At 38.2% G+C, this 22,882-nt stretch overlaps 1 protein-coding gene across 1 annotated transcript in view; it reads right to left on the reverse strand.

Moving 5' to 3' along the window:
- Positions 1–22,882, reverse strand: part of GTF2F2 (general transcription factor IIF subunit 2) — a 79,469-nt gene that overhangs the window by 6,757 nt on the left and 49,830 nt on the right. Inside the window, exon 7 of the mRNA XM_059839053.1 lies at positions 3,686–3,785. Coding sequence (XP_059695036.1) covers positions 3,686–3,785 — 100 coding nt within the window. The remainder of the gene's footprint in view (positions 1–3,685; positions 3,786–22,882) is intronic.

Below are 22,882 nucleotides of genomic sequence, written 5' to 3' on the forward strand. Positions count from 1 at the left end.
ACTCTCAAAAGAAGACCTTCAGATGAAAAGCCTGGAAATGAAAATGCACAGATCTACTAGATACTAAAGATCTTATTTTTAACAAGAAAGATTGGTTTTACGGCCCAATTCATTTTTTTCCTATGTATCCTTGCCAGCTAACTCCCTCCTACTCTCAGAGTGAAAATAGCCTGTCTCTTGGTAGCTGTCCCAAAGTGGCTAAAGAATATTGCCACCTTTGCTGTGGCTCCCAGGTCTTCAGCCAGCCAACTACCTTCTTCACATTCTGAAATGGATGTATATCATTAAACTGGATGCAGAGCAATTGTTCCCAACCTGTAGCTTGAAATCTCTTACTTCTGCTTTAAACTAAAATGGGTGTGCACAACTAAATACTTGTCTGCTTTTCTAACTCCATGCAGTGTTATAAAAGCTACAATCTCACCACACAAATCCATCATGCAATTGATTTTTATCCAGTAAATACAGTTTAGTTTAATTATTTTTAACTCTTTAGCCAGTGCATTTAAAGAAGAATAAATCTTCAAAACAGTAATAGCTTTGCAACACAGCAAAGTGTAACATCAAGCAAAGCAGTTTGACAGTACATCATCTTGGTTGCCAGGATCCACAGCAGAACTGCTGCCCCACGAGAAGAGGAACATAAACCCATGACACTGGCCTTCCCTTAAATAATAGCATGTTAAAACATTTGCTTCTTCTGGAAGTCCAACAGACAATTACTAAAAAAATTCCATGTGAATATTCTAATAGTCTTAATTCACTGATGTATAAAATCAACTCACATAAAAAACGGTGTATCAAACCCTCCTTTTATTGAAAAGTTATTAGATGCTGATCCCAAGTTACTCACTCTCTAATTAGCAATACTCTAGCATTCTCCTCTAACCTCAGTAACAGTTTCCATTGCTGTCTGATAGAAGAGCACATTAAGAAGTGCTAAAAAAAAAAAAAAGAAAAAAAAAAAGCCTGGTGTCTTCTGTTGCTGATTTCTTTTTGGCCTTGTGAATACACTGCTCACAGCAACTTACAATGCAGCCTTTCACTTTTTTCCTTCCTGTTTTCTTTGCAAACAGGATCCTCTATGTAGTAGGCTTAAAGCACTTTTTAATAGTCATGTAATAGAATGCACCTACACTGTAAACTAATTAGATGTCTCTAAAGTTCGGTGGTATTTTTAATTTAAAAAACATTCAAATACTATTTGATTTCAAGGAAGGACCATTTTAGAACAAGCTGTTTAGCACAGAAGTTGTGAGTTTATCCCCAGAAGACTTTATACTGAAATCAATTTTTCTTTGTTTACCTTCCCAGGATGTTGCTAAGCTTGCTGAAAAGCTGCTAAAATTGCCTTCTTAAAAGTATCATTAATACTGAAGCTGATGTCACTGCTTTGGTAGACAGCGAATACAAAAGTGATAGAGAAGTTAGAATAAATCCAAAGTATCAAAAGATACTTTAAAGTAGTCCTAAAGGTTTTCTTTTCTCCTGGAGCATGGGGACCAACCTCTACAGTACAGGACATTGGGAAGAGAGGACCACAAAGAAACCACTAAAAGAAGCCTCTGAAGGGCTAACCAGAACCACTGAAGAACCTTTTTGCTGTATTATGAAAAATAATTAGGTCACAGAAAGGTTCCAGCTTCAAAAATATTAACCTTGCAACTTTGCAAACACATTTAATATTTATAGATATAATAGAGGTCTTTTCCCCAGAGAAGAAAAGCTAAATTGCAACCTTAGCATATATTGTAATGGAATTGCAATTTCTTCAAATAAAAATAAAGGTGCAATATAATTTCTTACAAAAATAACCTAATCACTTTCCCAGTCCTTGAAGTCAAACAAGCTATTGCTATTCCCCATCCACATGTAATTTAGTTCCCTCCTCCTTCCTGCCATATGTTCATTTATAGGTACATGAAGCAGCCACACTTAAGCCCCATTTTATATTGTTTCCTTCAAGAAATGTTAACCCTTTCTGTCTTACTTAGTAGATACTCATTCTTCCCTCAGAAACTGCCCAGATGATGACTGTATTAACATACATGACAGTTTCTACATTTTTATTTCTTTCTTGTGAAAGTCCTGTCCCCAACACAGCATCCATGCAATTACATGCAATGCAGCAGGTTCTAAGAAAGCAGTTGCTGCTTGAAAACAGCAGAAAAATTCAATCAAGAGGTTTTACAAGTTCATGGACTTTTTCTCCCAGTTATATGCCCTTTCAGCCATCTAACCTGAACCTTAATAAAAGACTTAATGAAAAGAAAGATTTTGTAGAAAGTAGCCATGCCTTGGCCTTTAGAGTCAAGGCAAGGTCAAGGTGACTCAAGTACAAGTATGTCTTACAAGATTTTTCCCATCAGTACACCTTTAGGGTAGACATGAAAACTAAACACACTGCTGATGGATTTCCATGACCATGGACAGCTATGTAACCAATAAAAATATAACAATTAGGAATAAGATCATCATCACTTTTAACAGGCCTGGTTATACCCCCTCAATCTCACACAAGATTCAAATTTCCATAATGATATGGTGACCTGCACTTTGCAGCTGGAATAAAGATACAAAGATTATCTCTTGGTTGTAGTCATACTGCCATAATTATGCTGGTGTCAGGGAAATGGAACAGCAACCCACTAAAAAGAGAAGCTGTACCCCACCAAGGCTTATTCCAGAATTAAAGAAGAACACCAGCAGCATCATAAAACAATATACTGATGTAAAACTGCATCTGCACAGCAGAACACATCAGTGTGACTGTTTTGGTTAAATGGCATTCCCTCAGCTGCAAGAGTTATATTGGTATGATCATCCATGTACAAAGCAGACTTTGAACAGTAACTACTACAAAACAGACCCATGAGAGAAAAATTATTATTTCTGGTTCTGTAGCAATAGACTGACTTTCATAATAATGCTTAAATATCATTCAGTATATTGTCACTTGTTTTATGTAAATAAAATCTTAATAAAAAGTGTAAAAGTTTAAATGACTAACACAGTGATTCATTTTCAGTATGACTTAATGTTGCTCACATTCAACATACTCAAAGAGTATCTTTAAGGAAAAGGACGTTACAATTTATATGTACATCAACTGATCTGGAACAGCAGTGTGGGTGTAATATTGACAAAGCCAATGATGCCAATAACATGTACTGTGAAGGTAGGAAACTGAGAAAAATTATCAGCTGTTACTCTTCTCTACTTTTTGCCAATTCCTCCAATGGACTGGAAACTAATGATTCTTTTCAAGTCCTTTACCCTCCTGCAGATGATAAGTTATTTGGCTCAAAAGAGCGTTTCCATATCTTATAGCACAAAGCCAGAACTGCCTTTCATCCACAAATGTCAAAATTACATTTCAAAAAAGATTAGAGGAAGAATGTAATAAAGCCACTAAAGAGGGTTGGGTGAAGGTGGTCTGCCCTCCATCAGATAACACAAGACAGTTACGACTGGCAGACCTTAGCCCCAAGGGTGATACTGGTCTTGAGACAGAAAGAAGATCCCCAGAAGACAAAATCAAGGAGAAATCAGGTGACATAGAGCATTGACAAAGACAGTAGCCATCTGTGAGCAAAAGACCTTCTGGACAGCAGCAGAGCAGTGCCGGAGTCCTAAGCCAAATTCCTTCTGAAGAAAAGAAGGGAAAATACTAAAAGCTACTTACATTATACTGATGATTAGCCACTGGTTTATAGTTTGTGGTTACAGCTTTGTCCAGCTGCTGTGATAACCTTACAGGTTTTGAAGATTCTTCTATCTGTAATCTACAAAAAAGAAAACAAGAATAAAAAGTTCAGACCAGCACACACTGAAAGTGAATTCTAAAAATCTGCAATTATGAACCAGCCATTATCAAGGGTCAGATGCAAACAATCTATAAGGCAAAACAGATGTACTCTTCTGGATTAAGTTCTTCTTACTCTGTTTTTGCTTAAGCACACTGAACTATTAGGGTGCTGTATGTTACAGAAGATATTGAAATGCTGAAAATCAAACAGCTGAAGGGAAGATACTAAAACCAAACTTTGAACAAAAATTTCACTGCAAAAGCCTAATGCTCAGATTGAAAAAAAGCCCTTGCTCTTAAAAAAGACCAAACCCAACCCAAATGAATGCAGAATCTCACAGCTTACTCAGCTTAGGGATGAAAAAAGCTTTTCATCCACCTCTGCTAACCCATAACCTTCTCTTAGATATTGAAATGCAAAAACATAAATTTCTGTGACCTTTCTTTTGGCATTACAGTTCAGAAAGAGAGTGCAAATAACAGTTTTAAGAGCACTATAAAGATATGAAGACAGAAAAATCTACCCAGCTTCAAATCAATGTGCAATCAAGTCTCTATCACACAGATAACAATAGGTGACCTTCAATTCTCTTTGGGAAAGACTCTCAGCAGGTCACTGGTTGAGGATATCTTGTTAAGCTCATCCCTATGTAATTCTATGTAATTTAAAGCTTCTGTATGTTGATGTAGAGGGAGTGTTCCATTTAATTCAGATTTAGCACTCAAGAATTTCTACTTGAAATGAAGAGGCAAGAAACCAAGCTCTAGAAAAGCACAGGACAACAGCCTTTTAGACACAATGGCTTTATGGCACATCTGATTAACACGTTAATTATCAGAGAAGCAGTTTGTTTCCAAAGGCGCATCTTGTAGGCAGAGGAGTCAATTTCCACTAAACACAGTATAACACAGCCCAATAAATGCACAGCGGTGCTTGCTTCTTTCCAAACAAAAATTAATATGGTGACCTTAATGCCAATAATAACTGCATGTTTACTAGTGTAAAACATACAAATTATAAAACTGACAGATCTTTAAAAACAACTCTAAATGTTTGAAATCACTGATTTATTTTTGTAAAGATATCATTTACACCCAAAAAGATAAAATTAAAATTCAGTGTGTTTCTGAATGAACACCTGAACAACCTAAATAAATTACATTTGAAGGAAGTAATAAATCAAGAAATAAATTTTCTAGTTGTAGTGACTTGAAAGGAAGAAAATCATCCCTCACAGCTGGTATTGCTGGACAGTAGGCAGAGACAGTTTTTCCTCATACATAGAAAAAGATTCCTCTCAAATATATCATAAAAATGTAGAACATGAGGCAATGGTTGCTTAAGAGTAGTTAAGACTACTGAAAAAATGACAAGTCTGCAGAAGGAAGAAGGAAAATCAATTGGAAGGTAAATGAACAGTGAACATGTTTTGCTTCTCACAAGAGTTTATCTTTTGGCCTTCAATCTAATTAAATTATTTTAAAGATTTCCTTCATCTGGTTACCAAAGATCTTCTAAATTCATTTTTCATGAAAGGCATAGACCAAAACTAAATCACTATCTTTTCTACAAATCTGTCTTTTTCTCTTCTTCTTCATTGCTTAATATTTTTCTTTTTGGTCCCAATGACATTTTAAATTTTTAAACAGTTTAGCTTTAATTTTTACATAGTTTGGCTTTAATTCTTTCATTTTTTTTCCCAGTTCATCATGTTTCTATTGGTTTGATCTGGGGAGTTTTCCTGTTCTTCCTCTCTGTATTCTAGCTATTTTTCATCTCACTTCTACCCCCTTTTTTCCTTCATAAAGGAGATTTCCTGCTCAACCTATTTACTGATACTGCTCCTGCTCAAGAGACTGGCTTCTTGAGACGAACTGGGAATTCTTGTCACCCTCTTCCCTCCAAGGCCACTGCATGTGCACCGGATTAAGTTATTTGATTTGCAATGTAGCTCCAGAGTCCTTCTCATAACAGCTACAGCACAGGGTCCTAACAATACTTAAATACATCAGATGGTGTTCACGTTTTCAGGGAGCGCCAGGCATTCAACAGTAACCTATCTTCATGATTAATCCTCCTTGCACTGGGCTTTATATTCATTACTCTTTACAATGTAAATTAACAATATCTCTACTTCTTCAGGTACACAGCCAAAGAACTCTTCAATGATGAATTGTTAGCCATGGACCTTAGACACCACTCATGTTCAAGGCCTCTTCCCAATCTGGCATTTTAAAATTGCAATAAAGGAAATTTCAACCTCCATTCAGTGTGGCTTCCTTAAATTAATTCTTCTTTGCACAAAAGTACACGAGCAATTTATTTCTTAATCTTTTTCACTCTCCATGCAGGATATGTATTTCAGCTTTTCTATGTTAACCTCCAAATTTCCAAACCAGTAGAAAACCAAATGTGTAAGAGAGCTAACAGAATTCTCAGAGGCCTCCCTCCAAAGGTTGATGGAAGTGAAGGTACATTTAACAAGTAAAGTTCTCCAGCACGTAATCCTGAAAACAAAGAAAATCTTACTGCCTGCTTAGGAAGCAGAATGAAAGCCAATCAAGTGAAAATGGAGAGGGACCATCTAAGCTTGTTTGTGAAATGGCAGAAGACTTCAGAAAGATCTATACATAGCAAGTAACAAAAACATCAGCTACAAATGTATGTCTCTGGAATTTCAGAGATATTTGTGCTGTACTTTTGATATTTCTTGCCAAAGGTTTCCAAATTACAACCACAGAGCTCACAGATCTCAGATGGTCTTTAGAAAACCAGCTTACAGTAAAATGTTAACCTTTTTTTTTTGTTTCTACTGCTGTAGTGAGAGCTAAAAATACACTACATTCCTGATACTACTTTTTAATGCAAACAATTACAGCCGTGGCCACATGCCAATATGGAAATTTATATGGGAAGCATGGTGACTCAGGAGGCAAAGCTTTTTATTAATAGCTTTTATTCTACACATGCATCTCGCTCTTCTTCCTAATGGCTGCCCTTCCCATTTATTTTTCTGCAGCTTTCACAATTTCACAGAGCCTCGGGTTACCTTCCTTTACCTTCCTTCCACCGGGCTTGCAGGTGGAATATTGTCACGCAATCCCACACGGAATAAGAGCTGATGCACATCTGGAATTGGCCTCACAAAAATGCATGAATAAAGGGACTGACAAAGATGGTATAAACACCAAATTAGCAAGTGGTTCACGTGGGGATGAAGCACTGAAATTTGCTTAGCGCATTACAAAGGGTAAAGACAAACAGTCCATAATCATTTTGTCCAGATGATTTGTTGATACAGACACTATCTGCAGGGAAAATACAGCATGGTTGTTTGGGTTTTTTTCAAAATCATGCTGCAATTCTGTTATATTCAGAAAGTAGTATGTCTGGGGGAATATAATTGACTTTTAAAATTTGCATAGATGTTATCTGAAAAAATTGATTAAATATATAAATTTATACATTCCAGTAATTATACACTCAAAAATACATAACAAAAGCTATAAACTGGGAATTTCAAATCGTACTAGCCTTTTAGGTAGATGTTTTAACATGTTACAGATATAATTACTTTTAATTATTTAAAATTTCTTAAACAGAATTTAAAAAGCAGTATTAACCACGAATATATGGCAGTGCTTTATGCAGAATTTTCTCAGAGTGGACCTGCTGAATCTTAAACTAAACTGCTGGTAGGAATAAAGAAAAAAAATCAATAGTTATTCTGGGTCACTGGTGACACTGATTTAAAGGAGCAGTGGCTTTTTACCTATTACTCTTTATTGTGATTTGCAGGAGTTAAAAGACTTAGTTATGGCTCTGAACGATACGCAAATCTCCAAGGAATTAAATTTTACACTGAATTCTCATTGAAATAGTTAGAGCAGTATTTCATGCTAATATCTGGCCTAAAAAAATAAAGAGAAAATGCAGATATTTTTTCCCCAAAACTGCCAATGAATTAAAAACAGAGCAGCCACCAGCCTGCACACTGTGGTTTTCTCTTCCGCCCCCAAGATCAAATATAGCTCTTCCACCTTGAAATACAGCAAGTAACCAGCACGACATCAAATTCACCATGGTCATTTCCCAGCAAAACACATTTCATACCGCAGCTTTGATTTGTCATTGTGCTTATACTTGAACAAGGGGAAAAAAACATTCAAACAGACTGGAAATAATTCCATAGGACTTGGCAACATGTATCAAGCTCATACAAGAAGACAGATGAAGATAATATGTACATTCCTAGGAAGAGATATTCATTGTTTTTTAAACACGTGTAATTTTCAGCAACAAAAAATAAACCGAAGACCTTTAGAACTGATAATCTACTGTGATTAATCTTTTGTCACAAAACAAATGCTTCAAAGATTTGAAGCAGGTATTAATCAGAAACACTGCTAGGGCTCGAATTCTTGGCATTTCTAAAGAAATTATTTTACAGATAAGAGAGGAAAGTTTATGTACCTTTTTGTGCTTGGCTATCTGTACCAGGGCACCATTAAGTAAGGAGTCAGCCTTAACAATGTAAAAAAAGGAAAAGTTGTGTTTCTTCTCTCTCTGCAGTAACACCGATGCACTAGATGAGAGCAGGCCCACTGCCCAAAGCTTTAGAGGGGAAAAAACAAACTCTCCATCTTTGCACAGTTTGGTAGCTTTTCTCTGATTGCTCACAGAAGTTCCCAGTCCAATACCAGGGAACTAATGCTCTCATTGTCCCTTACTCAGTAATTTTGTACTAGAACCATGCATTGACAGATACATTACATGAAGTTTCATGATACCTGGTATGGGCCATTGCTTCCTTATTTCGCTAAGCATCCCAAACATGACAGAAGTAAGTACATCCTGAAAAATCTCATCCAAAACAAACGAATAAAATAAATGCAATAATATAGCCTCACAACTCCTCTTTTTTTGTTCATTTGGATTTCTGCACCTTGCTGAGGTTCAGGTAGAATCTCTTTTGACTTTCCTTCCAAGCAAGAATAGCAGTAATGTAAGAAGCGAGCAGATGATCAACAAGAGATGAACATTCTTATAAGATATTGAAACTTTAAAAGTTTCACAAGTTCTGTGAGAACTAAGGGACTTCAGCACCTTGTAGTGCACATCCTGCTAAAACAAGCCCATGGCAGTGCTCAAGCACAAACAACATAGGAAATTACTAGAATGGCCACACCAGTAAAAACACGCACTATCTAATAATAAGAATGACAATCTGTTGCTGCACCAAACAATCTGTCATATATTCTCAAAGATAAGAACAACACGCAAATTCTGCACGTTGTGTTTCATTGCAAGGAGCCCTACTGTCTCACGTTCCATGGAGGCGGATGACAGCCTCCATCGCATGGATGAATCCACTGTTCTTCAGACACTCAGCATTACTCCAGCGCAGTCAAAGCAAAGGGAGTCTGTCCCCATTTCTGAAGACTAGACAGGCAGACAGAGAAGAGCATGAGCTGAATGAAGATGGCATTAAGAAGCGCCTTTGCCAGCGTTAAATAACTGTTTCAGATTATTAGTACAGGATATGATTTATAACTAATTTTAAGTCCCGAAACCCTGGCACTTCAAGAAAAGAGCTGTAATTATGATGTGTTCAGATATTAGATTTTTCTGAAGTCGACATCTTCAGCTATATATTCTGAATGATAAGCAATGAATCATATGAATATATGACAATTTCATGTCTAATTCTCAGACAGCCACCACAGCCACAAATGAAGACTCCAATTCTACATATTGTATCTTCCTCCAGTACAGAACACCAGATGATGTAAATGGCAATTCAACAATAAGTAACAACTTCTTATGCAATTTATTTTCTGGATTGACAAAAAGTGAATAATTGATTAAAACCAATACAAGTGTTCCTCTCTGAGTTTAGTATTGCAAATGACTAAAGCCTTCTCATCTAAGCTTGTGTAAACAAATAATATAAAGATAAAATAAAACCTATTTTAGCATTAGTAGTGATATAATTGAATAATTTTCTCTATTCGTTTGATGCACTACTTTAAACACGTTAAGTGATGCACTAATGCAATTAGCATGAAAAGAATTGTAATATCTGCTTGACTTCACAGGTATTTTTAATCAAGCTCATGTGTGTCTACAGACACTTCCACGGGAAGCATTCTGACACTGATGAAGTCAGCCTCTGGCATTGCCTGGTCCAACTGGGGACAAGGTGGAAGAGTTTCATCTAAGACTAAGTCCAAAAAGGAAACATACCTCAGAGGTATCTTCTTTCTTAAATGAGGTTAGAAATAGCCTATCCATTAGTGTGGCAGACAAAGTTTGTTTCTTGGCCCTGCCTCTATGAGGTTTGTCTGTCCAGGTCTGGGTCTCTGTTTTGTTTGTTGCCTCCCCCTTTTACTCAGCACACACCCCCTTTTCCAGTGAAAAGGGTCCATGACCAGATATCCTTAAGGGCTGAGATTCCCATTCAACCTTGTGCAGCAAGGCAGTCTTTGCGCCCTCCTTGTCCTTTCAAGAGGACTTAGGTCAGGGCTTGGGTCACAACATCACCCCCTTGCCCCCCAGGTGAAAAGGCTCTTTCAGCACTGTTTAGGCTATTAACTGATAGAAAATCACACAACCAACCACAGAATCATTTAGATTGGAAAAGGTCTTTAATTTCAACCATTAATCCAGCACTGCCAAATCCACCACAAAACCATGTCCCAGAGTGTCCCTCCATGCCTTTTAAATGTCTCCAGGGATGGTGACTCAATCACAACCCTTGGCAGCCTGTTCCAATGCTTGATATCCACTTCAGTGAAAAAATGTTTCCTACAATGCAATCTAAACCTCCCCTGGTATAGCTTGAGGTTATTTCCTCTTGTCCTACCATTTATTGCAAAGAAATGAACACTTCCTTATTACAATTCATGTACTCTGGAAGAGCAGAGAAGTTTGTAGCTTTGCAGTTTTTAAAAATGTCAGGATTTTGCACTCCTTTCCAACATATGGTCATCATAGTCAATCAATTAGTGACCAAAAGGAAAAAAACTCTACGTTATTGGTTCCTGCCACACTTCCAGTATTTTCTTATTAATACACATAGCACGAATATCTCTGTTCTGCCCTGCTTCCTGCCCAACACAAGTGGTAAGATCAAGTTCAAAAACAAGCAAAAGCAGAGCTAAAGGCGAAGGTCTTCCCTGAGGACTAAGTTGTGGGAGCTCAGCACATCACTCCTGATGTCCAGAGCTACCGAGAGAACCCTTGGGGGGCTCGGGAGCCCTGGAATGTTGCCAAAAGCACTTGGTGGCTTGATTTTGATCCATCTAGAGATGTGCCACCGATGTATGAGGAAATGGAACATGCGAGAACCACTCAGGTGTAAATAGTGAAGGGAAGATATTATTATAGGGTGAATTACAAATTTTGGGGTTTCGGTACAGGGGGGTGGTAGAGACAAGATGGAGGAATCAGGGTGTGCCACCAAGCTTTTCCTTCTTCTTCCTGTCTTCCATCTTCTGGGGTGGTGTTGGCACTTGTGGATTGGTCTGGGATGAGGGTGCACTTAGTGACGAAGATGATAGGTATTGGGGACAAAAATGTAAATATAATATACGTAGTTTTTGTTATAAAAGATGCGGCCACCTTAGGGGTGGGCAGAGTGCCTTTGGCTGCCGTGCTGGTCAGATCCTTCAGGCAGGGAAAGGACTTTTTAGATAAGAGATAATAAACAAACTGAAGACCGAAAAAACCTAGCGTCCAGTCTCATCCTTTGAAGCCCAGCGTGCAAGAACCATCCTAAGCGTGTCTGGGGGCAGAGACAGACAGCCGACCCCAGACTAAGTCAGGATAAAAGTGAATCCATTCACGCTCAGTTACAGGCTGTGGCTCCATATGGGGCACTTCATCTTAGTTCCTAAGTGGATTAAAGCACAGTAGATTTTTATACCATGGTGCTTATACTTGTGGCTTATTCCAGTGACAGAAAGGTCTAAAAAGAGGATGAAGTAAAACCTGGATGTCCATTTGTGTTGTCCAGATATGGTACATGTACAAGGTACATGTAAGGGTACCTTGACCACAGGCATGAGACAAGGTTTGAGACTGGCAGAGTGATAAGGTACACCAAACAAAAAAATTAGGCAACATGCCAGGAGAAATGGGAATGAGGGTGTGATTTTGGGGAAGAGCTATAAGAACCATGCAAATGTACATGGCACACATGATTCCCACATGGAAAAAGAGAGGGAGGCAACACAGAGGCTGCAAGAGAGGGACTACACAATAGGAATGGCTGAATAGGCAGGAGTCTGGGCCACATACTCCTGAAAAATAGGAAGAAAGGGCAAAAAGTAGGTTGAAGAGCTTTTGGGTTTATTCAGCTAAAACACCCAGGTGACAATCCACAGGCCTCTGCCTCTGAGCCAACCCTTTGACACTGGACACTGCAGTCTATACAGCACAGGCAGATGTCAGCATCTGAAATACTGTAGGGATGAGTAACCACAGAGCAGATCCTGGATCCGGGGGAAGCACCAGCAGCCTCACAAGCCCATTACTAATACTAGAGAAGGTGATCTAGGAAAAGTGACTCATTAGGAAACTAAACAAGAGAGAAAAAGCCCAGCTCTTTAATTTTAAAATTAATATTAGCTCCTGAATTAAAGCCAAATAAAATCTCCTTTCTCACTTCCATTTTCAAAGATTCAATTTATTTCCTCGCTCCTATTTTTCTCAGTCCTCAAATTTCTCCATAACAAATGGATTTACATGCTAGACACGATTCCAATTCAGATTTTAGAAGAGGAATTCTAAATTCTGAACAATTACTCTTAAAAACAAAACAAATAGACTTGTCTCAAAATTGCATAATCTTTGTTCTCCTGCCAAAACTCATCTGGTGTGCTTGGAACTGTTTTGAAATCAATGGCAGAAGTAACAGGGATTTTTAGGTCCGGGCAACACAAAGCCAAATAGTTCTTGTCAGTCTGCAGATAGAGAAATCGTGTACATTTTGCTAATGGGGACAAGAAAAGAGAATTTTAAAAACTAGTTTGTAGACAGAAAAGGTACATCTTTACCATACCCTGAAAGGCCTACATCTTCAATTACTGATAAAAGTAATTGGATGATTTACAAGCTCAGTCAATTTACTCCACAATGAAATTGCTCACAGCTAAGGAGATGGAAAGAAAGAGGCAGACTCTTGGCTACAAGTCCTCAACCAAAAAAAAAAAAAAAAAATCCCTACAGCACCTCAGCTACATCTCTTCCTCTTCAATCTGAACCTCTCCTCTCCTTCTCCTTTAAAATGTCTTTATCAAGTTACAGCTGCCAGCACTCTGCCTCCAACCACACGCTGCCATCTCTAAAACTCCAATTCCCAAATACTTCTCCACTCTCCTGATTGTTCTGCAAACAGCTATGGCATCTGGCTCAATTGGGGATCTTCCAGTTAAAATTTACTGTAAACAATTTAACAGTTTGTGACAATCTGGAAAACATTTGGACTGCTTCCCTAGAAAACCTAGCTGGCTCAAATCCTCAAGGTTTTTCTCTGTCTCTTACTTCCTTAGCCTGTAGACTCTAAAACGCTGGATAGCAAGAACACCTTTTGGAGGACACACCCCTCCCTTCAGTTAAAATACACTTAGAAACAACCATCAAGAACTGCTGCAAAGAGCACTGAAAGGCAGGTGCTGGAAGAATGTACTGCACATACCCATGGGTTCATGACTATACAGTGCCTTTGATCGCTTAGAGGGGAATCTTGCACAGTTCAGCTGCTGTTCAATGGTTTAAACACATGGTTGCACTAAACTGCAGAATTAGCTCACACAGAATTAGCCTGAATTAACCTACCCAACACTCTTCCCTGCAAGCAAAGAGAATGAAATTAGTTTTAACTGAACTCTGAAATCATGCTTAATCCAAACAAAACCAGCATTAAGTTAAAAAGAAGAGCTGGGTAGGTTCAGCAACCCTAAAAACCCTATGCTGTAAAAACCAAAGCAAATGCAGGAAAGAAACCAGTCTTTCTCCTCTGTCCATGTGAAAAAGCAGTCTTGCTCATCCCCCAAGTGGAAAATTTACCAGTTTCTCCTGCAAGCCATGGGAACAAAAGAGGTAACACAACACAGACTGAAAGATATATCAGTTAAACCAGAAAACTGGAGATTTTTTTAAAACTTTGATCATCATTCTTTCAGCCAATTGTATTTTCTTTGCCAGCTGTATAGAACTACTGCTCTACTGCATTTGCTCAAGTAGTTAATTACATTTTACCTCCTCCTATTTTGCAAAACAAGTGCTCCCCCAACTCCCTCTCCCAATATATCACATACCTGCCCACCTCCACTGGAAAATCACTGCTGGACATCCTTCACCTGTCCAAGTGGGAACTATGCTCCCACAAACAGAGCAAGAGGATATGGAGCTGCAGCAAAGCCAGAGGCAGACACCAGTTGCATGAAGGGAATCCAGTAAGCAGGAACAGGGCTGGGAGCTGCAGGGCTGCTCTGCAGCTGGAAGGTGATGGCAATGGGGAAAAAGGGCCACCAAAGGGTCACCTGCCACAGGACTCCACTCCTGCTCACCAGTTTGTGAAGGAAGGTTTTATAGCAGCCCTGCATCATTCAATTTGGTTTGAGTCACCCTCCTCAAGGTGTGGTCTTTGAAATGCTGCTGCAGAGGGCAAACCTGGATGTTATTTTCTTAAAAAGCCTTAACTTGCCTTCTGTGCATCATCTTCAGGGTGGTGCTTATCAAAGCCACAGCTGTATCACTATTAGCCCCAATAAAAGCTCTCAATAAACCTTCAGGATCAGGAGCCTGTGGCTCAGACTCAGCTTCAAGCTCTGCTATAGCTTTAAACCAAAATTCTCAAAGTTTTTTCAAAATAGCTTTCTTTAAGAAGCACACTGATAACTACAAGGCACTACAAGGACATGACTAGGCTTTAAGGCAACTGAGTCCAGAAAGTGTTAAGGTTTCATTTTGCATTTGAAAAATTTAACTTAAAAAATAACTCAGCCTTTGTTTTGAAGAAGAAACCAACATAAGCATAGTAGTTCAGAACGTCATCTTTTGAACACTCCCTAGAGAGCTTACTTGTTAAGAAATAAACTCAGCTCCATGCACTTTGAGGTCTGCTACATTAGTATTCTCTTAATTAGAGATTTTCAGAAGACTGCATCTTATTTGTGAGCACAAAGAAACTCACCCAGACTTTGTGAAGCCATACCTATTCTATTATTAAATAAAAAAACCCAAAGATTTGATTACAGATTGTCTGGCATGACAAATTCCAAAAGCAGTTAGTGGCTGAAGCACAAACATTGCCTAGCTTCCCCAACAGGAAGCTGGATAATTGGGTTTTCCATAAGATCTGTGTGAAAGCAGACTCCATTCATGCCCAGCTTGGTTGAGTATGTCTTCCACAGGAAAGGAAGGAGAGGGGGAAGAGTCATGAAAGAAGTTTCAGGACTATTGTATTTTAAAGCTTGATTTCCACAGTGTTCCTTAATTAAACTCATGGCTGCAATTTTAAAAACTGCATACATATAAGAAGAAATGTTCCACATAAATTTCACTGGTTCGTCATGAACTGAATTTGTTAGTCAGTATTTCAAACGTGAAATGCAATGTGAAACCATTATTACTGTACTGATAAACTGTGAAACCATTATGACTGAGAAAAGTATCAGTTTTCCCAAAACTTCTATAGTTTTTAATTCAGTGGGTGTATGTCTCTCAAATGGCAGTGTAAAACAGCATCTATCAGTGCACTGAATCTGACAGGGACAGGCTGAGCCTCCCCCACAGCAGCCCCAGAAGTGCCTGAGCAGCACCCACACAGCACCAACCCAGGGGCAAGGAGGCTGGGAGCGGGCAAGAGGTTGGGAGGGGATGCAGCCAGGACAGCTGACCCCAGGTGACCAAAGGGATACCCTGTACCATATGGTGTCATCCTCAGCAACAAAAGGTGGGAGAAAGGAGGAGGATGACATTTCTTATGAAGGTGTTCTCTTCTGAAGCAGCTGCTATGTGCACTGCGGCCAAGCTTCCCATAAAGTGGCTGGACATCGCCTGCTGATGGGAAGTAGAGATTATATTTATATTTATATTTTTGTTTTGCTTTCACACACAACCTTTGCTTTCTTCCATCAAACTGCTTTTAACTTGACCCATGATATTTTCCATATTATTTTTTTTCCACTGCCCTGATGAGGAGTGAGTGTGAGAGAGCAGTTGGGTGGGCATCTGGCAGCCAGCCAAAGTTAACCCACACACTTAAAAACGCTAAAAAAAATTGTAACTTTATAAAAAGTTAGCTCAATATTAGAGATATTTAGAGCAACAATGTTTTGAAAACACTGAACATCAACGGGAGAACTTCTCTGGACTCAACAATACACACTGTTGTTGGCAGAGAACACACAATATAGGTCAATATAGGTCAGCTCAGAACGATGTGAACTGCTGGATACCTGCTCCTTCTTCAGTGATGTACATGGTACACTTCCAAGAATGTGTCCCTGCTTATTATGGCAGAGGTTTGGAACCACGTGATCCTTAAGGTCCCTTCCAGCCCAAGCCATTCCTTGATTTGATGAAAAAGAAGTGTTCTTTTTTCTACTGACATGTCTCCTATTAAGTTCATTTTTGTTTACATAATCATCTTAAAAGACACTTAATAATTTTTGTTGTTATTATTTATTGGCTTTGTACAAAAACAAAATTATAAGCATCTCTAGGGGAAAAGAGAAACAAATCATCTTTTGTGAAAGTTGTGAAAGCTCTTTGGAGTTGTTTAAAATCCCATGGGAGATCAATTTTTAAATTCTAGCTCTAAGTCTAGAGGAGGTTAAGACATTCTAGAAAAAAGAACTGGAGAACAGATTCACGTAAAAATCTCCCCCAAAACAGCTGCAGCAAATACTTAATTTTTAAAATGTAGAGAACAGTCAAGCAACTACTCAGAAAGGTAAGAAGCCCAACAGGTTTTTTTCCGAACAGATCCTTTTATATCATGTTATTTCTGCAATACTTTTTGCACTACTCGCTCTGCTCCACCACATATTTTAATTTAATAACTCCACAAGCCTTTGGAGGATTCACACATCCTTCACTGCAACAGGAAATGAAACATAAATTACCTACCACTTTCTTTATTGCTAGAGTTGCAAACATTTTGTGCTAAGTGGGGAGAAGAAAACTGCCTCTGCAAGCCTGTTTCTCCAGCTAGACAGAGCCTCAAGACCTCTATGACAATTCAGCACTTCAGGCCAAGTACCTCCTGCTTTAGAGATGACAGGATCTCTGAGCTAAAGAAGACAGGTACTATGCACTGTATTCTCTTCTGCACTTGGCTTAGCAAAAGCAGAACACAAAAAGTTTATATGGCCTTCATAATTTTGGAAAATCCTCTATTCTGAAGAAACAAGGAAACTTCCTTTTCATAACGGGAAAAATGCCAAATTAGGCAAAATGCTGTTTTAATTAACTTAAAATTCCTCTCTACTTGATAAATAATTTTATCAAGAAGAAAATAACTTAACTGTCCATTGTTTCTTCTCAAGTGCAAATTCTATTAATGGCTAAATTCTATAAATGGCTACATGAAAACTAGGTTTACAAAGGGGACCAACAGCACGCTGTTTTGTAATACAGAAGGGCCAATGAAAAATAATAACATATAAAAATATCAAATAATAAATAAGGTAGTATTGTGCATTGAAACAATGTGCCTTTACAAGAGGTGTTCTGTTATGCCATACCCCATGTAACACATGAAATAAACACTTTTTTGCAATGACATACAAACAACCTGAAATGGGACATCTCCCTTTGTACATGTTCCATGACAGACGGTACTGGAATGGTATTTGCTGCAAACCAGATTAAATCAGTTTTAGAAACTAAATTCCATCAATGAACAGATTGCACCATCTGCTTCTACTAATATACATTAGAGAATGTGTATTTTCCATAGCTGCATATTTACTCTGTAATCAGAAGCCCACGAGACAAATAGGTATAGCTTAGCTACAGAATGGCTGAAAAGCATCATCAATTGAGAATGTCAAGGGTGTAAACAAAAAAGCACTTAGGTTATTGAAGGCTGTGCAATGAAGTAATGAAACAAAATTAGGCAAAAGAAAAATTAAGCAGCACACTGGGACACTAACAGTCATTTCAGTGATGAGAGAAATACAAATGCAAAAAGCGTAGATGCAATAGACTTCCTTACAAATAACATTTGTAGAAAAAAAATGGAAATCTTTCAACTGAAGCCTAAGTAAGGGCGTCTGAAAATCTGAATTTTCACGACGTGTTTTTGTGCTTTCAAGAAAAAAACGGTTCACATTTGAATCAGGAGGTAAGCCAACATTTGAAGTTTTCATGGAACAGAAATCCTGCAAAATTTTGTTTTGGAAATCCAAACATGATGTTCCCAAAACAAAATATGCTTTCCCAGTATCCTCAGCAGCTGCTGACTGAAATTAATGCAATTCCTTTTATTTTACAACTGCCATTTTTATGGCTTGCTATGGTGACAAAAATGATAAAATCTGCCTTAGACTCCAGCTCAGGGACTGGCAAAGCATCTGCAGGACCTTCTCTCTGACAGTGCAGTCATGTGAGCTGCTCAGAATGCCAGAGCCCTGCATTCCCAGGCCAGCTGGCTCCCCACCACCCACAGTCCGTACAGCCAGCCAGGTGACTTTAGAGCCACTGACAACTCGCACACAAGACGCTTTCTTATAAGCACCTGAAAAGTCAGGCTGACACATTGCTGTGACATTTTGTGGCACACTGATGTAACAGCAACATAAAAATGAACCTGAGGAAAAAGCTTGAGAAGTCAGGGTGAGATTTCACCATAATTATTCTATGTATCCTCAGTAGCAAGGATGGTTATTTCCTGGAGAATACGATACCAACTGCAATTAATGAAACAGTATTTCATTATAAATTGTGGTCTTCTCTCTGAAAGGACAATAAAACAAACAAGATCTACTGGGACACTAATTTGCCCTGGTCTAAATGCACAGAGGAATGCAACAAGTTACATTCTAAGAAAAAAAAGAGTAGGAACCCTCAGGGCCAAAAAAGAAAAAAATGAGATATGAAGGTATGACTGAGGTGTATGAATTCATTCAGTCCAGGAATAGGGAACAACTGTATGATGTGAATACCAGAAGTAGCAGGCATTAAATCATAGGAAAATCCCCAGCAAACTGAGGAAAGCAGTTCTTCAGACAACTTATAAATAAATGGAGGAATTTCTTGATGCAGAGTATTATGAATGCTAAAAGTGCATATGGATTCCCAAAAAAAAAACTTTATTGATGACCGCTAAACACCAGACAACCCAACAGTCCTTGAGACACGTGTATCACAGGACAAGCACAGTGTGCTGGATTTAGCAGGAAAACTGGGAAGACAAGCACTCCCTATTTCCATCAAGAAGAGTGAGGCACTCCCTCTGCCATGCCCTCCCGCCAGTATCCAAAGTAAGCAGCCACAGCCTGCTCTGTGTCACTAAGCACAGCTTCATGCAGGACTGAAGATTTGGATGTGCCAAGCACTAACTCCAGCTCAATACAATTGAGACTCCAGAAAAAAAACCCACCAGACACTGCTGTGATATTTTTCTCACAGTCTTGAGAAATATTAATTACTGGGACAGTAATAATGTTTCATAAACAGCTGCTACAGATAAGGAAAAAAAATTAATGTCATGCTAAACGTGTGTAGATTTAATTAGCTACTGCTCAAAGGTACCTCTTAAGAGAAGGATGGGATCCAATACAAAAACACAAAGGCATTATATTGCTGCAATCCTAATGTGGAAGCAAGTCTAAGATATAGAAGAAAACTGAAAGGAAGACTTTCTGAGTTGAGTATGTATTAATTCAAAACCAAGGCTTTTGACTTCAGAGTCTTGCAGGGGAAAAAGCATCTCCTATGACCTTTTTAGACTAAAAGGAAAATAAGATGAACCTAGTCTGTGCCTGAAACTGGGAAGTGACCATGCCACAGAATTTCTGTCAGGACAAGCAGAAGAGCACCATCAGCTCACTTGCCAAAGCAGGACTACTCAGCTTCTTCATATCTCTATTTCCCCACTCTAAATCACAGCATGAAATCGACCACTCAAAGTGCAAAGCCTTTTAAGACCCTTGGGTACAGGCATATTACAGACAGTATTAACAAACCCCAGTGTGCCATGCCACGACCATGTGAATAAACATAGAGGTACCACTATGGAATAAAATGCAAGCTAAACAGTTAAGCCAAAACCAGTCAAAGGAGGAAAAAAGTGAAACATTAATTCCTGCTGGCCAGTGAAACTGCAGAGAAATGAAATTACTTCTTCAAGACAGACATACATGACAAAGCTGGATATTTACATGCAGATAGAAAAGAACTAAAAGAAAAAAAACCAGAGTTTAAAAAAAAAGTTTGTGAGTTAGTGTATTATTTAGAATGAAGATGACTTACTGAGGATAGCCTCAAGCAGGAAACCCTATGCATCCATACAGACATTCAGACAGGCCCACCTCCTAAAGCTAGAGAAAATGAAGAATGAAAATATAGACAGAAACGCATGACAGATAATTGGAAGGGTTTTGGAAGAGTTCTTTGAATAATCAAGAAGTCATAATTACTGAAAGAAAAAAGGATTTCTTCAAAGAGGAATAAAGGCACAATGGGGAAGAAAAAAAAAACCAAAAAAATATAAAGAAGAGGTCCACTAACAGCCTTCCTAAGATAGTAACTTTCCGTACTTCACTTAGGAGAGGCACATCAGATAGAATTTTGTCTACTTGGCATTCTTAGATGAACACACTTTCATTTGTAGGTGGACATCATGAAACTACTATTGCACTCTATCTCCATCCAGAAGTCAAAATAGAGCATCATGAAGGATAATTCAATGAGGAACAGAAATTGTGGATGGATTCAAGTACCTCTTTCTGGTAATCTTGAGGGACATTTTATGGGTTTTTTGTTGAGTTTTTTTAATGTCTAGAGCTTCATCTTCGTTGAAGATGGGCTACTAGCTGCTTGGCTAGAGTTACTTTGATGGAGTTGTTTCTAAAAGGCTCCTATTTGCTGCAGCAAGAAGCTGTATCTGAACAAGAATAATTTTGTCATCTAGCTTTTAAATCCTCTAAAAACGATTTTTCTTCCCCTTCATTATTAATATTGCAATGAACTGAAAGTACTTCTGCATTTTGCCAAAACTTCAACAATCTTTAACTTCAGAAAAATTCTGAAGAAAACCAAAGCAAAACAGTATGTTTTAAAAAGTAAGGAAAATGCTTATACTCTGAATGAACTTACTGATTTATCTTATTAGAAGGCAAAAAGGCAGGTTGCACTGATTGCCTGGTCCCTGAGAGCTCAGAGCAGATAACTCTTTTTAGCCTCAATTCCTTTCACAGGGGACTTTCAATTCACACATAAAACTGAAATGAAAGCCAGATTCAACTTATTTTATTCTGACATTAACTTAGTCCAGGGCAATTGCTTGTGTTCATACTGTTTAACTAAGAGAAGAGATGTAATTATCAAACCAGTGTGAGAAGCCAGGATATCTGAAGAGCCCCTGGGGGACAGAACAACACTTAATCATTCTGAAGGGAGCGCTGCAGAATGGGTGGCCTCCACATTGCACTTTATTTCAGGGAAAAACCCCTCACTATTATGGTAGTATCATCTTTGCTTATATAGTAAAAGTAGACCCATGAGAAAAGGACAAAGGAATTGAAAAAGCAAACCAAATACTAAGCTATTACTATAGGTAACACATAGGATTCTGCACCACCATTAATGGGGTGATTTAATAACTACTGCACTTGATGAAAGTCCTCCTTGATTTGATAGGATTTAGAGACCAGGCCCTAAAAGCTCCTAGCTCCTACTTAGTGCAGCATGACATGAATTCACAACATTGTTTGAACTCTGCCTTTTAAATTTTGCTAAATAAATGCCTTGTGCATCAGTCACTTATACAGACACAGAAATACATCAAAAGACTTTGGCAAACAACAAAGCTGATCATGTGACACAATGCTTCCATTGCTTCCAAAAAGAACATTGGTCTTTCTGAACTTAGTAAGAGCTTGTGCACTTGCTTTTCAGCAAGTTTCAGATATCTATACCAAGTATTATTTCTATTTTGCACACACCAGATTTCCTAAATCCTAGACTTGAATTATGTGTTTATTCTTTTATTAAAATAATGGCACATGTGACATGTGGGCAAATATGGTTATAACTCTTCTTCATCTTCTCTGGATGATACATAGGACACTTGTGCTTCACTCATCAGCTTCTGAAATGGATCTGCCCATAATCTTCAAACTACTTCATGCATAATTAGGCAATTCCTGATTTTCATTACTCATGTTCATTGTTGCACCATTTATACAGCACCAATCATACAGCTGCCCATGTACAGATTGGAACACACTACTAATTACATATGTTTCATTTGGTTCTATTCCTCTGTAAGTGAGGTTATGGTTTCCAAGGGCCATGTTCCAGGCTCATACCCAGATGTTCAGAGACCAGAAAGTCCCTGAGGTGTATAAACTCATTTGAATTTACTGACCCTTTTAGAGAAATAAAGCCACAAATAAAGTATGTCTGCCATTTTATTTCCTAACTTGTGTATCTTCAGCTAAAATATGACAGCTTAGATTCATTAAATCTGGTGATGCTTTACCTGTGATTCCTTACATAAAATTTTGAAGTATTTTTTAAAAATTGTATTAAAAGAAATTACAGTTTGAAATCTTTGTTGGAAAATAGTAACAATAGATAAACAATAGATAGTTTATAATTTGTTTGCTCTTTTGTCGTCAATTTAGATGAATGACTGTGTCTGTTTAGATCAAGCAGCTGCTTTTCAAGAAGCTTTCAGAAGTCTTACTTTCTTTCATACAGCTGAAGTCTCATTATATACACAGAAGACAACAGTACAATACTACTTATTGTCCTCTGTTTAGCCAGTTTCAAGACTTCCACAAATGCTACCCTTAGGTAATTGAAGCTAGTGAAGTATTTCTTTCAGCTGT

The sequence above is a fragment of the Haemorhous mexicanus genome, chromosome 2, assembly GCF_027477595.1.
Source record: "Haemorhous mexicanus isolate bHaeMex1 chromosome 2, bHaeMex1.pri, whole genome shotgun sequence".
NCBI lineage: Eukaryota > Metazoa > Chordata > Aves > Passeriformes > Fringillidae > Haemorhous > Haemorhous mexicanus.